At 40.7% G+C, this 18363-nt stretch overlaps 1 protein-coding gene across 1 annotated transcript in view; it reads left to right on the top strand.

Moving 5' to 3' along the window:
- The window catches only part of LOC135465764 (sodium-dependent dopamine transporter-like), a 52486-nt gene that overhangs the window by 17278 nt on the left and 16845 nt on the right, over window positions 1-18363 (top strand). Inside the window, 4 exon segments of the mRNA XM_064743092.1 lie at window positions 12538-12669; window positions 13976-14216; window positions 17125-17263; window positions 18140-18274. Of these exon segments, the coding sequence (XP_064599162.1) occupies window positions 12538-12669; window positions 13976-14216; window positions 17125-17263; window positions 18140-18274 (647 nt within the window).

The raw sequence follows: 18363 nt of genomic DNA, 5'->3' as shown, positions 1-18363 counted from the left end.
GCGCACAAGCTGTACGCCACAGCTTCGTGTGCGTTACTGTACTGGAAGACGGCTGTATTTAGTTGCTGGGTGTAGCTGCGAACTTAAGCCTAGTCCCGTGCCATGAGACAGTAACTGGACACCGTTATCTCGGAGACAGTTGAACTACTAATTAGAAGACATGCCGGCGTTGAATTGTTCTGGATCATATTCCTGCCAAATAGTAGTGACACGGCTCTCACACTTTGGAGTTGGGTTTCTCAAACCACGTGCACCATAACGTTGAATCTGGACTTTCCATCAGGAAAAGTGGAGGCCTTGAGCTAGTCAAGATAAACAGCCTTGCTGGAACAAACCCACGTGTTTTGTACGACTGTTAGACCACCCAAATGTGTAACACTGATGTTTGTGTGTTTCCGTGTTTTCACAGAGATCGCTCACGAAGCAATTAAATACAGGGGTAAATAATCATTAATGGAGGTCATGGGCGAAGCCTTGTCGAATGTCGTGGGACAGTTGTCTGAAGGAGCAGGGTCAAAAGTCAGCAGTGATCAGAGGTCTGGACAGAGCTCCATATGTTCAGCACTTAACTTTGTACTCAAAACTATAAACCATGGGGATGTACTTGCATTTGCTATAAACTCTTTAACGCTGCTCAAATACTCCGTTTCTTTCGCGACATTGGGACTTAACTCTGATCTGTTAGTTGTTTTTATATACGTGGATGTATTTAAGATGATTATATTATTCTTCTCAGTTCGGAATAAGGCATCAGTTAATCAACCTGTTCGTCAGTGGTGGACCAAGGAACGGATTTGGCAAGGATGCATAGTCTTTCATGCTTTCGTCAGTGATGGACCAACGAACTCTTAGGCAGGGATGCATAGCCTGTTATGCTATCGTCAGTGGTGGATCAACAAACACTTAGGCAGGGATGCATAGTCTAGCATGCTTTCATCAGTGATGGACCAACGAACTTTTAGGCAGGGATGTATAGCCTGTTATGCTATCGTCAGTGGTGGATCAACATACACTTTGGCAGGGATACATAGTCTGCGATGGTTTCGTCAGTGGTGGATCAACGAGCGCTTAGACAGGTGCCATACTTTCGTCACTGATGGACCAGCGAGCGCTTGGGCAGGGATGATAGCCTGCATCCTTTCGTCAGTGGTGGATCAATATACAATATACAGGGATGCATGTCTTACTCAATGGTGAATATCCACTTAGGCAGGGATGTACCGTTAGCCAGGTCTTAAGACCTGCACTACAAGAAGTACAAGAAGTACAGTCATTTTGTTTAATTACAAAAAAATTATGCGTCAACTGTGGATACTTAAAAACTTTATACGTTTCACTGAAGAACCAGACGCTCTAATACACATTCAGTAAATGGACATATCTGCTCGGGATTTCCTCACACGGATTTAACAGATAGAATTTCATGACTAATTGCGTCGGGGTTTAACAAAACGGACAACCGTTATGTTAACGTCAGAGGCAACAAAGCCTTCTTCAGTTCCGCTACATACAAGGGTTACCATTTATTGGCTGTTTCGATGTTCATTGAGTTGCTTGAGTTTCTCATTAATAACATCTAGGTGAAATTCGGGAAACCATATATCAACAGTGTATGGGTATTCCGATGGTTCCAAATTTTGCCCCCCTTTGTCCGACCTATACCTGTTCTCATATGAATACGACTATATGCAGAATCTATTTAGGGGTTAATCCTCATCAGGCCCGATCTTTCTCATTCACTAAACGATATACTGATGATCTGCTGGCTTTAAACAATCCATATACAGCAAAGGCTGTGAAAAATATTTACCCACCTTCGCTGGATTTAAAGGAAACCACAAACTCTCCAGATGGTACATCTTGTCTGGACTTATATTTTTGTACAAAGACCAAAACGGTTTCCTTGTTGGTCTGTGTTGGTACACGATTTGAATTTGATTTCACTCAGTCGCCTAGAACTTATCTTGCGTCTTTCCAGTATTGTTGATATTCTCTTTGCAGGATTTCATCCAATTTTCGTACTTTATATACTTTCTTAGTTCTCTGGTGGCCTGTGTTATACGTCGTTTTGGGGTTTTGACCTGGCTGACGACTGGTATACGAATGTCTGTTTCGACGCATAGATTTTTTTTTTTTTTTTTTTTTTTTGATTGGTGTTTTACGCCGTACTCAAGAATATTTCACTTATACGACGGCGGCCAGCATTATGGTGGGTGGAAACCGGGCAGAGCCCGGCGGAAACCCACGACCATCCGCAGGTTGCTGGCAGACCTTCCCACGTACGGCCGGAGAGGAAGGCAGCATGAGCTGGTCTTGAACTCACAGCGACCGCATTGGTGAGAGGCTTCTGGGTCATTACGCTGCGCTAGCGCGCTAACCGACTGAGCCACGGAGGCCCCCCCAGACCACAAGAGGGATAGTTTCAATTCTGACATTTTTTGTAAATTATCCTTACTTGGACAGCAATCTACCGAAGGGTTCTGCATATGGCGTGTACATATCTCGCCTTGTAGCGACATCAACGTCATTGAAAAGTGTTGACTACTTCTCTTTACATGATTGCGTCCAATTTTCGTACATTATACACCTTCTTATTGTAAGTGTATTATGTCATAGCGTTTTGTCCGTCTGTACGTCCGTACGTCTGTCTGTATTCGTGTCAGGGTTATAACTCCAACAATTTTCTGCGTAAATTTTTAATTTTGGTGGATACATACATACACAGATAACAATGTGTCGCGACTCAAATTTGTAAATTTCAGCAGTTGTCATGGTAACCAGATAGCCATTTTCCTTATACATACTATATAGATAGATATGATTTCGTGTCCGGGCTATAACTCTAACAGTTTTCCACATAGAGTTTTAATTTTTGGTGAATACATAAATACAAAGATGACAATGTGTGAGATTCATAATTGTCCATTTTTGAGGTTGTCATGGTAACCAGATCGCCAGTTTTCCTATATAAACTATATAGTTAGATATGAATATAGATATTAGCCGTGTATTACTCAGTGGTTGATCAACAACTACTTAAACATGGATGCATAGTCTGCGATGCTTTAGTTAGTGGTGGATCAACAACTACTTAGACAGGGATGCATAGTCTGCGATGCTTTAGTTAATGGTGGATCAACAACTACTTAAACAGGGATGCATAGTCTGCGATGCTTTAGTTAGTGGTGGATCAACAACTACTTAAACAGGGATGCATAGTCTGCGATGCTTTAGTTAGTGGTGGATCAACAACTACTTAGACAGGGATGCATAGTCTGCGATGCTTTAGTTAGTGGTGGATCAACAACTACTTAAACAGGGATGCATAGTGTACGGTGGATCAACAACTACTTAAACAGGGATGCATAGTCTGCGATGCTTTAGTTAGTGGTGGATCAACAACTACTTAGACAGGGATGCATAGTGTACGATGCTTTAGTTAGTGGTGGATCAACAACTACTTAAACAGGGATGCATAGTCTGCGATGCTTTAGTTAGTGGTGGATCAGCAACTACTTAGACAGGGATGCATAGTGTACGATGCTTTAGTTAGTGGTGGATCAACGAACGCTTAGGCAGGGATGCATAGTTTGCAATTCTTTAGTTAGTGGTGGATCAACGAACGCTTAGGCAGGGATGCATTGTTAGCCCTGTATTACTCAGTGGTGGATCAACGAACACCCAGGCAGGGATGCATCGTTAGCCGTGTATTACTCAGTGGTGGATCAACGAACACCCAGGCAGGGATGCATCGTTAGCCGTGTATTACTCAGTGGTGGATCAACGAACACCCAGGCAGGGATGCATCGTTAGCCGTGTATTACTCAGTGGTGGATCAACGAACGCTTAGGCAGGGATGCATCGTTAGCCGTGTATTACTCAGTGGTGGATCAACGAACGCTTAGGCAGGGATGCATCGTTAGCCGTGTATTACTCAGTGGTGGATCAACGAACGCTTAGACAGGGATGCATCGTTAGCCGTGTATTACTCAGTGGTGGATCAACGAACGCTTAGGCAGGGATGCATCGTTAGCCGTGTATTACTCAGTGGTGGATCAACGAACGCTTAGACAGGGATGCATCGTTAGCCGTGTATTACTCAGTGGTGGATCAACGAACGCTTAGACAGGGATGCATCGTTAGCCGTGTATTACTCAGTGGTGGATCAACGAACGCTTAGACAGGGATGCATCGTTAGCCAGGAATTACTCAGTGGTGGATCAACGACCACTTAGGCAGGGATGCATCATTAGCCAGATCTTACTCAGTGGCGGATGAACGACCACTTAGGCAGGGATGCCTCGTTAGTCAGGCCTTACTCAGTGGTGGATCAATGACCACTTAGGCAGGGATGCCACGTTAGCCGTGTATTACTCAGTGGTGGATCAACGACCACTTAGGCAGGGATGCATCATTAGCCGTGTCAGGGATGCATGTACTGTTTGAAGGAGCTGGAAGAATCAACCACATGGGATGTCATTTATTTATTTGGTGCTTAACGATTGATACTCAAAAATATTTCGGCTATCAGCATTATGGTGGGAGATAACCGGGCACCGCCCGGGGGAATCCCACGATCATCCTCAGGTTACTGGCAGACCTTTCCATGTATGAATTATGGTTGGAAGTATAAAGACAATAGACTGAACAAGAAAGAGGCCCATGTACCTAAAATGCCAGTATATCAGAATTAGCGGTGTTTGTCAAAGCAATGGTCTCAATATTTGAAATCACATCCATCATTACCATCCATCTGTATTTCTTGTTACAACATATGTTACTTCCTCTGAGTCGCGTGCGTTTTTCTACAGTGTTTAGAGCTGTAAAGATTAGAAAAGCTTTACAGGAAAATAAAGAAGATGAGTAGTAGAGTAAGAGGGTGCGCTTAAGGTAAAAAAAACCCGCGGCAGTTAGCAGTCGTGTGATGGGAAAAAGGTCAGTGCCAAGCAATTGACTAATTCTTTTATTATGAGGAGACCGAGCGAGAAAGCTGTCCGTTCTTAGTCACGTCTAAACAGAGTAATCAGGGGTTACCACAGTCCACAACACAAGACGAGGGCAGAGAGAGAAAGCGGTGCGAAGTGGCTCAGGGCTGGAGATAAGGTAATCACCGGTGACAAGTGCTTAGATCTCGGGGCACGTGACATAAGCCTAAACCGATTGGCCAGCGAGACAAAGTGACTTCCGCTCGACCTACGCACATTTATGTATGGTCACAGCACGTGGACGGAGTCACTAAATGGACTCCTCTCTTAACGGTTTGGATTTTACGCGTTTGACTGAGCACTGACCAAGGTTAATGGGGTGGTTGTTAAGGTAAAGGCAGAGTAGAATAGACGCCGTGGGGAGGGGAGTGGGAGAGGGAAATCGAGAACAGGTGATGCAGGTTTTTGATCAGTGAGGTCTAATGAACTTCAATAATACCACTGATTTTTTTTTATTTTGGCAAAACCCTGTTGCTAGGGGGCGTGTAATTTCCTACTGTGTAAGCATTAACATGAACAGTTAGAGTAAAACCCTAACAGAGATTAATTGACAAGAAGCCGTATTTAACCGGTTGCGTGTGATCATTTGCCAATTATTCGCTGCAGTGTCGTCGCTGCCCTGGTTTTACTATTTTGACTTTCTGATTTTGTAAGTCATTTATTATATTTGGATGTAGTTTGAACTTTTTGATGAAGTCAAACACAGACTGAAGCGAGAAAAAACGAGGTTCATGTACAACTTCATAATTCTCAGTAATGGTTTTCTCTTCTTAGAGGAAAATAAAAGAATGTTTTATTTTAATGTTTTAAAAGAACGCGTATCCGTGCGAAGGTCGTTGTTTCTCTCGAGACCTGCCAGGTTTCCTTCCACCATAATGGCGGTTTTCGTCGTATAAGTGAAATATTCTTGAGTATCGCGTAAAACACCCATCAAATAAATAAATAAATAAATAAATAAATACATACATACATATATATCAACAACGAGACAAACACGAAATCAAACTTGTTAAAGAAGCCATTGTGTAAATGTGTTATGGTCGATGTATCTGAAACTTTCATTGCTTAAATGGATTAGGCTCATCTGCTCAAATCAGCAAGTAGCCAACTAAAACTAACTGCCGGAAGAGTAACAACTGGGGCAAGTTTATTGGCCAAAAATAGGACTGCAGCTGAGACATGTCTGCCCACATATGGCATTCGTACACGCAGACGGTTGTTACATCGGCCCCATATGACTGATATGTGGCTAGTTGTTCACTGAAACATGGGAATGTAACTCTCAGAAGGGTGGTATTTTCCTTTTTCATTTGTAATAACCTTCTCAAAGGTCTTCGTTTTTTTTTAGAAAAAAACTCATAGTTGCAAGGAAAAATGCCATAGCTTGACGAACACATCAGCTGCATAACAAAGGTTGTGTCTTGAGAAATATCTGTTTTGTGACTTGGTGTCTGATCTCCAGTCACTGACACAACTTAAAAATATGTCGACATTAGCTCTGGCCTGTTGCGAAGGGACACCGCCGTGATATGACCGAAACAGTGGTATAAGGGATTATATGTAAAACCCAAAGCTAACAATCAAACATCTCGATCACTATTGTGAAATACAAGAAAGAACGTTTTGTCAGAAACTGTTTCGACCACAATCAACGTTTAACTAAGATATACCTGCACGTGTTGGTCCAAATGTCTAAGGAGATTATGTAATTGTTGTATGGCTGAAGGCAGTCGTCATCGCATTGAATTTGCCGGCCAGACAAGTGTGAAAAAGCCAGAAGAATTGAGCCTGGAATGACGGGCATCAGCTGTCTGATAGCCGAGCTGGAGAGAATAAATGGTAATGTAACAATCAATTAGGCTGATAACAGCGGCGTTTATCTGGCAGATCTCTTCTAGGAGAAAGCCGCAAACACCAATCTCGTCCTCAAGAGATTTTATGAAACAGGAAAAGGATTGAAAGCCGAAAGAATTTATTGACAAATAATACATTGAGCGTAGCTCTTAGACATGCTGATAAGGAAATATTTAATCTGTTCAGGTTTCGTGCTTTTATTAAACGATGTACTATAAAGAACATTCCATGTGTTGTACATATAAGCTGGCGGCTATATATATTGTTGAGCACCTGATTTGCTGGCGTATATCTTTATACAGATGCATCTTCCAGTTATTATCCTAGCTAATGCAGCAAGACACAAGACCTTTTCATACCATTTTCATACCATTTTCATTTGTTTATGTCCACAAATTTACAGTATGCAATTTTTATATAATATACAGAATGCAATTTTTATATAATATACAGTATGCAATTGCTATATAATATACAGAATATACAGTATGCAATTGCTATATAATATACAGAATGCAATTTTTATATAATATACAGTATGCAATTGCTATATAATATACAGAATGCAATTTTTATATAATATACAGTATGCATTTGCTATATAATATACAGAATGCAATTTTTATAGAATATATAGTATGCACTTCATACAATATACAGTATGCAATTTTTATTATAAACGTGGTTCTTATATTACATACGGCATAAAATTCTTATATAGTATACAGTATAAAATTCTTACATAATATAGGTTTTCCAGTACCAGTATACCATGGTATATTTTTACTTATTTTTTTTTAATCCGTTCAGTAGACAAGATATGCCCGAAGCATGATTGTCGTTCGTTCATGAAAATTCGTTCTATAACATTTTTGGGGTGCCTCCCTGGCTCATTCTCATAACCAGTTGCGACTGACCCTGGTTTCGTGATCTTAAATCCAGTTCTCGGTGGTTAGGCTGCGGCTTCAAGTCAGGATAGGAAACTCTTCCGGATTCCCTCCACCCATAAAGTTGACCACCGTCAATTGTGTATGTCTACGATTGATTGATGCCTAACGCCGCACTCAAAATTTTTTACCCATATGATCGCCGTTAGTACGTTTTATGGGCGCAGGAATCTGGAGTTTCCGCTTTAAACCACCGATGTATAGCAAGTTACTGATAAACTTTCCTATATGTAACACAATAAATATACACACCATATTGGTGGAAGGCAAGTGGTGTTCAACAAGCATTAAACAGCACAAACGGTCACAACCAGAGTCGTGTGCTGCTTATTGTCACAGAGGTTCCACGAACAGTACAACAATCTTAAAGATTGAAAGACAAACGCCCTACCCAAGACCCTATCCCTTAACATCGTGTAACTGATATATTCGTCAATATTGCGATTTAGTCCGCAATGGATTGATTGCTGTAACTGAGGCCATACGCCTGTGATCAACCGTGTCTGTTTCAGTCCTGTGCCCGTTCTGTGTCAAGATGTTTGTCAAGACTTTTGTCAAGTAGCTGGTCATTTCTCTGCCATGGTTTTTACGGTGACTATTTCTATGCTCTAAATTAAAAGAGAATTAACATGCAGTTAAGTATTTCAATAGAGCTGTTCTGCAACCAAAATACTGGCTGCTGTCCTATAAATGAAATATTCTTGAGTACGGCGTAAAACATCAGTAAAATAAATATATCTTAATAGAGCAGTATATACCAGATAAACCAGTGAACTAATATGTTATTCTGAAGGTGTCGATCAATGGGGGGCGGAAATTCCATATAGTGTACCGTGTACATATATTCGCTGCCGTGTCACCATAGAGTCAACAACAGAAGGATGTGTAAAATAACCTGATGATTGATGTGATGGTAACCGATACCGTACCTTCTTCTGCACCCATACAACCTGATTCTCTCAACATTTGAGGAGTATAGTGTAAATAAATGTCAGTGATAGATTGAGCTGGAAAACTCATTATAAATCCAGGGTCTCAGGCTAATTTGCTACATCTGATATGCAGCGTGACTTTACTGAAAATAAACTCTTTGGCATTGAGGCATTATATGATACTATATATCGTCATTCTGTCCATCTGATGCGTGACGCCATGATCCGGAAAGACAGATCGTCTCCGAGCGGATGAAGGTTGTGGTCGCTATTTTTGGACTCTGCCCTTTAACCAATTTGCCTAGCACACTGTTTACAGCGTATATATCGCTCTTTTGCATAAAAAATTTTGAACAACGCCAAGGTCAATGGGGTCGCCGTCATGAGACAGGAAGTGATTTCGTTTATTTCTATTAATGGCTGTTACATATACATGAGCTTTATCTGGACACCCTAAAGCAGTTTTATTAAAGAATGCTTATTGTATAGTTCCGCGCAAGGACATCAGTGGTGAGGTTAAGCCTCCGAAGCATGAAGGAGGGACTGGTTGGATAATACTGTCACAGAGACATTTTAGGTTGTTGATGCACTATAAATTCCTGCACTGCTATTTTGCATGTAGTTAAAATATATCAGAATTTTGGTAACAAACGTGTTATTACTTCACTTCCAGCAAACAGAGCTCAAAAAACTTGACCGCCGTCGTATAGGTGAAATATTCTCACGGCGTTAAATCGCGAGCAAATAAACCTTAGGTATACAGATGTATGTTTGCTTGGGTTTTTACGTCGTAATGAACAATTTTTCAGTCATATGACAGCAAAGAGTCATTGTATACAGTGCACATAAAAAGTGTCTTATTGTGGCAGGGCGAGTGCATGCGCCAAAGTGCTGCCGCTACTAAATTGTCATGCCGAAGACACCAAAACATGACACCCCACGCAGCCATATTATACTGACATCAGTGCCATCCAGTCCTGATTCCTTGGTTGCTGAACGCCAAGTGAGGTAGCAACAGTTGCCATTTTTAAAGTCTTTGGTATGGCTCGACTTAGGTTTGATCCCATGCAGGTGTCCCTACTTCGAGGTAGACACGCTTATCATTAAACCACCGAAACTATTCTTACCTATACGTACATACGTACATAGCCGATAGTTTTTTTCGCTCTGCACTGAGCACTACATTTGAGATAGGGCGTGGCTGCAACACTTTATTATATAGTTATTAATGTAGCCAGGTTTTGTTTACGTTGCCCTTCCCATACACAGTCAGTTACCGAGCTTTTCTCAAAGGTTTTCTGGTGTTTTCAGATCAAATGTAATATGTTCATTTCAGTTGGCAGACGATTATCTTCTTGTCTGGGAAAAGGGAATGATTGCGTACACTTGGCCTGCAAAACAATGGTCAGAGACGGGACAGTGGCGGCAGAGTCATTTCCGGTAGAAATGGTCGGATTATGATCAGTCACAGATCACCGCCGTTCTCAGCTTAAACGTTCCCTAATTCCTCCAAACCTGTCATTTACATAGAAATGTTTTGTCGGCTTTCACTGATATTGCTTTGACCCGATGTGACTTTCCTTTCCGTGGAGTAATTGCTGAAGAGTGCTTCGACTCATTGAGAGGCGTGCTTAGCGTTGATCATGTTAACAAGACGACGTCCTTAACGTCTTCACATCAGCAACCAGGCCTCTCTTCAGGCAAGTTCTCTATAACACAGCCAATGGGAGGGCCAGTTTCCAAGGTCTTTATCCCCGATCACTTCCTAATCGGCGTATGGGAAAGCTACTGTGAAATCGATTCCACCTGCATATTTCCACATTTGTCATCTACTTTGTAATGGGAGAGGACTGTGCTAGGCGCCAGATTAACAGAGTTTAAATCCTTCAGGGCTACCCACCCCACCCCACCCCCCAACACGCCCTGCAACTGAAAACCAATTTTGAGGCCAGATGGTAATTACATTTAGACGGTGTGCAATATTTCACAGATTCTTGCACCCGACATTAGTCGCTTACATCGGTAAAGCTTATTTATGATGGGCTTTTCACCTCTCCCGCCCACGTGGTTTAGCTTTCTTCTAAGATTGCAACCCTCTGGTATATTATCACGTAGAAGTTGTCAGTGCGTGCATACTTATAACCGTTTAGAGATTGTTCGCCATTAGCACGTGGCATGTATCAGTGACCTTCTTTTGCGCTCTTGTGACGCACATTTTGACCTTATGTAAGACGATTACATTCAGGAAGCATGTGAATATATATAGATTTTACTTTTACTTCGGTGTAAAACGCTAGATTTTGCTTTTAATCTTGTTTCACACAAACGCTGCGATCTTCCCATGCAAGTTTAACGGAGTAAGTACAAAGTACTATTGGCATTTTAATCCGAACTTTGCGAAAAAAATTCTGCCATACATACAGAAATGTCTTAAGATTTATTTATTTGGTGTTTTACTCAAGAATATTTCACTTATACCACGGCCAGCATTATTGTGGGAGGAAACCGGGCAGACCCCCGAGGAGACCCACGACCATCCGCAAGTTGCAGACAGACCTTACCACTTCTGCCTGAGCTGGACTTGAACTCATAGCTCTTAAGATTTAGGTTGTGGGTTTGCAACATTAACGTTGATATTTATAGTAATGACAAGTAAAGTAGAAAATATAAGGTGACAAGCATGTTGAATTTGATGAACTGAGTTTTTATATTAAATCTAAACCCAGACAGGAAGCGGAGGTGGAATCAGTAAGTATAAGGCGTGCGATTCCTAGTTCCGTCCTTGGACAAGGAGTTTGTAGATTCTTCTACTCTCGTTATTCCGGCATGGGGCCTTGGTGACAAAATGGCACATCTCTGTATGTCACATCAATTGGGAACATGTGATAGTAACTTGCCAAAGGTCGGTGGTTTAAACCGGACACTCCTGTTTCCTTGAACCATAAATCTGACCCTGGAAAATAAAAATCAATCGTTAATTACAGAAGTTTTTACTTCAGTCGCGTTTACACACGTGTTTTTCAAATTATTGAATCAAAATCACTTGAATTATTATTAATAATTCGTGCACTAGTAACTTAATTGACATTTTTTTAAGGAAAGGACTTACAATTTTTGTTTGCAAGTTTTTCAGTCTGTACCATGAGAAAGCACCTGTATCAACCCCCAAATCTTGATGGAGCATTAACTGAATTTCGAGTTACACAAGTCGACGTCGACTTTTTACGTTGACTTTTTACGTTGAGGTAATGCTCCATTTAAAAAACGATGTCACTTTTCAACAGCGGACGTCGACTTTTAAATACAATACCATAACAAATAGAATAACATAACAATCACAGCACCATTGCAAACAGAACACCACACGTTGCAGCAGCACTGGTATATGTCACTCGGACCTGGCTTTCCAGATGGCTTCATTCAGCATTTGTTGCCATGGCAAAGTCGATTAATTATCTATTTCTGCCAACACTATTTTCAGACGTTTATCTTCAGTGTTCTTTAACATATGTCAGATAGTATTGTTCCAGCATATGTAGGCTTGAGTAATTGAATTTGAATTTAATTATTGATTACTGTAGAGTTTTTCTCACTTAACTCTAATTGCGATTGTTTTGTATAAAGTGGGATGAAGATTGTGTGTGTGTGTGTGCGTGTGTGGAGGGAGGTTAAGTGATGGAAATGGGGACACAGGAGTAAATGCGACCTACAATCTATATTTGCATACCTTCTTTTCAGACACAAACCAATGGAAAACTGTTCGGAGGCTTAAATAAGTGCATACATTCTCACCTAATGCTTGTTATATGTTTGTTCCAGGGGCATACCTCATCCCGTACTTCGCCTGTCTCCTAGTCGGTGCCCTGCCTCTCTTCTACATGGAACTCGTCCTCGGTCAATTTCACCGTGAAGGCGCAATCACTGTCTGGAAAATAGTCCCAATTTTCAAGGGTGAGATGGCTGCCCATGTGTCGCCTTACACAACTTTACCCTACTGCATAAGGATACTGGACCAAACTATGTTGTACATTGTTCTCTCCCACGATGGCATTATACATGTTACAGACTACCATGCAATACAGTACAGTACAATATTTATTTATTTATTTGATTGGTGTTTTACGCCGTACTCAAGAATATTTCACTTATACGACGGTGGCCAGCATTATGGTGGGAGGAAACCGGGCAGAGCCCGGGGGAAACCTACCACCATCCGCAGGTTGCTTCCCACTCACGGCCGGAGAGGAAGCCATACAGTACAATACAAAATACAATGCAATACGATACGATACAATGCAATGCAATGCAAGAGTACAATACAGTACAGTGCAGTGCAGTACAATACAATGAAATACAATACAGTACAATGCAATGCAATACAATACAGTACAATGCAATGCAATGCAAAATTACAGTTTAGTAGAATGCAGTGTAGTACAATACAGTACAGTACCGTTCGATACGGTACGAAACAGTCAAATACAGTACCGTACCGTACACCAGAGTATCGTATCGTACCCTACCGTACCGTATCGTAGAGTGCTGCACCGGTCTGCATCGCCCCGCCTCGCAGCACAGCACAGCACAGCTCGGCACAACACAGCACAGCGCAGCGCAGCACAGCACAGCGCAGCACAGCACAGCGCAGCACAGCATATTGCTCCGCGCAAGTATAATACATAGGACGGCAAATTCGTGATGCATACAAGACAACATAAAGCGCGTAAGAAATCGCTGATAGCGGTACCTGAGTGTATTTAATGCAGCATTAAACCCGAATAAACAAATAAATTAATAAAACGGGTTGTTTTGATTGGATATCTAGCATAATTCTACACTTTCAAACATTTTCAGGCAGATCCATCAATAAGAGAAAATTGTTACTTATCCACTTGTCTCAAATACATCCCACTACTGAAACATTTGGGAAGACAAATGTGTTCCTTTTAGGTACAAATAGTTACAAAAATGGTGACAGGTTTATAGCAAAATGTTCTGCTTTGAGTTCAAACAAGGCTGAGTTCATTAATCTTATAGTTATCTCAATACATTCATCTAAAATTATCTCCCGGTACCATTTTTAAGGCGCTTATATGATGACGTGTCTAGTGACGTACAAAAGATGACGTATAATGATGACATGCCTAGTGACGTATAAAAATCACGTGTCTAGTGACGTACAAAAGATGACATATAATGATCACGTGTCTTGTGACGTATACAAGATTGCAATGTAAAATGTCTCTCTTCCTTTCAGGTGCTGGTATGGCCGTGTGCTGGATGTCCTACCTAGTCGCTTTTTATTACAACGTTGTTATTGGCTGGAGTTTTTATTACCTGTTCGCATCGTTCACGAAGGTTCTGCCATGGACCACCTGTCATAACGAGTGGAACTCCGTGAACTGTTGGCGGGAAGACTGGTCAGAGAACTTTACCAACCTCTACAACAGAAGCTATAACGAAAACTCTTCCGTCTCCTCTGTGAACGAGTACTTCGAGTAAGTTTTATATTATAGGAATGGATGAATGAATGAATGAATGAATGAATGACCGTGTAACAAGTAAGCTTTATATTATAGGAATGGATGAATGAATGAATGATCGTGTAACGAGTAAGCTTTATATTATATAAATGGATGAATGAATAAATGATCCTGTAACAAGTAAACTTTATATTATAGGAACGGATGAATAAATGAATGATCGAGTAACGAGTAAGTTTTATATTATATAAATGGATGAATGGGTGAATTAAGTGGATTGGTGAATGGATCAGTGAATGAACGAATGTCTGAATGAATCATCCCACAATGGAAACATTCCAGTCTCTTCTGTGAACGAGTACTTGGAGTAAGCTTTGTGTTCTGTGAATTAGATGATGAATGGGTGGATGAATAAATGAATGAATGGATGAATGAATTTATGAATGATCCTGCAAAGAAAACACTTCAGTGTTCTCGGTGACAGTACTTTAATGGATGAATTAATGGATGAATGGATGAATGAATTAAATAATGGATGAATGGATGAATGAGCGAACGAACGAAGGAAAGGGGGAATGAAGGAAGGAAGGAATGATCCTATAACCCTTTGATGAACAATTACTTTGGGTCAGCTTTATGTTATAAGAATGGATGTATGAATGGATGGCAGGATGAAAGATGCGATGAGGAAAACGCTTTAGGCCCCTACTTCATTTCAGCTTTATGTTATATGAATGAATGAATGAATGAATGAGTCATCCTACAACTAAAACACTTAATTCTGTTCATATAATGGGTACCTCGAGTAAGATCCACATTATGTGAACGGATGGATGATTGAACGAAACATCGTGTAATAAAAACACTTCGATCTTTTCTGTAAACAAGTATTTTGATTCATATGGATTCATAGATAAATGGACGAAGGAACGGGTGAATAAATAGATGTGCGAATTTATGAGTGGATGAGTTCATTTTTCATGAACACATGAGTAACTGCAACGAATTAGTCTTGATATAACGGAAATCAAACAGTGAACAAAATGGTAAACTTTGAGCGAATCATGAGTGGATGAATGAATGAATGAATGAATAAATGAATGAATGATATGAACCTGTGCAAAGGAAACACCAACGGGAAGTATAAGTCAGACGCAAGACCATTGTCCGTAGAGTTAGTTCTATTCTTTGCTCTTTTTTTTTTTAAATGCATTTGAAACTTTGGATTCTACGATAGCATTTTCTGTCCATATTCGGACCAGTGACGGTTTTTCAGGTCACATCAGGTTTTTGGAACTTAACACATATAAACTACTAGATTTCATCTTTCAAAATGCATATACCTATAGATCTATAAAACAGACCTAGGATATGGATGTCATGTCACAGATATCCTCTCGGAATCTGACGTTTTAAAATCATTTCACTGGGTTGTAAACAATACTTAAAAAAGTGACCACAACTATTTTCCTGAACAGTGTTTTAATAGCCATTCATCTAATATATACTTTATTTTAGTGTTTTCTTTGCCTTCAAAGATAAGTGTACTAACGTATGCATTTCCTGTTTACGCTGTTCCTAAATATTAGGATATCATTTCTTACAATGTGTTGTTTGCAGGCCTACAGATTATCGATCAGTATGTTATTAGGGGTCTGAGTCATTTAGCGTATAACCATACATCTCCATCTCCTCACTATTCAGCAACCGGCGACCTTGTCAGATTCACAAAGCTCTTGTTTTCCTGTTCAGGAAGCTTATTGTATGACGTTAGCGCACGGATGTCATTATACAAGCAAGTCTGGATTATCCCAGGGGTTTATCTGGACGCCTTAAGTGCTGACATTATGTACGATCTTGAAAATATGTCTAAATTAATCAAAGGAATCCATGCGATTTTTTGGCGCATTTCTGTTTTTCTTGAATTAATACTGAAAGCTACGGACACAACCTTTGCCGATGGCACACAATGAAATACTGCTTCTACATTAGGAATTAAGGGGATGCAATAATACTGACCAAACTAGGGGTGCAATTGCCTAGTTTTGCGCTCTACGCGCTCGAATTGATCTGCCGACCGTATGCCTGACTTGGCATCAATTACGGCGACTGTCAAGTATTTAATTGTACTTAATTAAATTAAATAAATTTCGCAGCTGTTTTCACAGTATTTCTAACCACACGCTGTTGTTTGAACAAGTTTTCGTTCGTTTGACGGCATCCAAATCCCCGCTTAGCAGTCACTGCGGTGTTTCGGAAAAAATTAACAGGCTTGGCCGATTTGTTGTGTTACTGCGGATGACTCTGATCTGCAAGAGACGTATAACCCAGGAAGGTAAACTTAAAGCAACGGCGATAGCGCAATATCCAGTTCTCGCATGGTTCTCTGTACATCTGTAAGTTTCGGAAAAAAACTAACAGGCCATTTTGCTTGGCCGTTTTGTTGGATGGCTCTGATCTGCAGGAGACTATAACCTAGGAAGCTCAAAATAAAGCAACGGCGATAGTACAATATCGAGTACTCGCATGGGTCTCTGTAAACCATAAAGAATGAAAATTTTGACAAATAACCTCAGTTCAATAAATATGAAGAATTATACTTTTAAACTTGCAGATCCATTGGTTTTAAGTCTATTGAGCAAAGACACTACCTTCTTCGTTGATTTCATTATATTTTCCAACCTATTGTGTCAAACTGTAGTAATGAGAAAGCTACTATGAATTCCGGGCTCTGCCCAGTTTCCTCCCAGCATAAGGCTGGCAGCCGTCGTATAAGTGAAATATTCTTGAGTGCGACGCAAAACATCAGTCAAATAAATAAATAAATAAATGAACAAATAAATAAATACTAGCATGAATTTCATGCAATTAATGTTTAACTTACCAAATATAGGCTAATACACTCCACTTCATTTTGTTCTAGACGCGGGGTCCTGCTCCTTCACAAAAGTGAAGGCTTACATAACTTAGGACCTGTCAACTGGAAACTAGCCCTCTGTACTTTGGCGGCGTTTGTCATCCTGTTTTTCGGCCTGTGGAAAGGCGTCAAGTCTTCTGGAAAGGTGGGAGCCTGGGAACACTGGCATTCTGTGTTTTATTTTCAAGCTTTTGATTACTATTTTATAGAAGAGAAAATCAAACTTAGATTACGTATTTAAGCTCACACCATTGTTATACTCCTCGTAAGAGTTAGCTCCCATGGTGAATACAAACTTGCCGTTCTCTCCAGTGGCGTTGGAATGTTTGTCATTGTTGGCCTACAAACTGGTAGCTCCTCGAATGGAACACTGTAAAGTTAGCACCACAAGATTCCAACACAACATTCAACACCATATTCGCTAGAATGCACGACATGTAGTACTACAGTAAAAGACCCACAGCATAAACAGTAAATCCAGAGCATCGACGACAGTATGATAATCGACAAGTACAATGTAATTTAGGCCTGTACCGTGCGGAGCTGGTCAGCTACAACCTCCTCTGCTATGAATCAGGATGAACTCGTATTTATACTCAATATAGCATCATAAAATCTTAATTATTACACCTACATCATAGATTTATTCGTAGATGAACAGTTAATCACAGCTAATAGGCGCCTGTGCCTTCAGATGTATCTTTTGGGTAGCCTGTACTGGTATAGAGTAAATCCCTGACCTGCATGAGATCTGTTTCATTCTTCCCAACTGAGCTTTCAGAAATGCAGATCTGTGCTCTTATACATATAGTGATAACACGCCGGCGCTTACGATTGTCTCACTGTGCGTTATATTACTTACTGTGAACTGTGCAGCATCTCAAAAATAGAAAGGTATGCTTTGTATACTTTCTTTGGGATACATTATCGATGCATATATACACTTGATCTATAATAAATAATAAGCCGTTGTCCTTCAGTCCATCTGAGTTAATCTCTCTGTGTGTGACTCGGGTTTCAGGTGGTATGGGTGACCGCCACAGCTCCGTACCTCATCCTCACTATACTGCTCATCAGGGGTCTCATGCTGCCCGGCTCTGCGGACGGGATCAAGTACTTCATTACCCCTAGGCTGGACAGGCTGGCCAGCTCACAGGTAAGATATTCTCGTTAGGTGGGTAAAGGACGGCCTTTCCCGCCTAAAATGAGTCGAGCTAAACTGTGTGGTGTATTGTTCATTGCTGT

The sequence above is a fragment of the Liolophura sinensis genome, chromosome 5 (genome assembly GCF_032854445.1).
Source record: "Liolophura sinensis isolate JHLJ2023 chromosome 5, CUHK_Ljap_v2, whole genome shotgun sequence".
NCBI lineage: Eukaryota > Metazoa > Mollusca > Polyplacophora > Chitonida > Chitonidae > Liolophura > Liolophura sinensis.
This window is presented reverse-complemented; position numbering and strand designations above follow the sequence as displayed.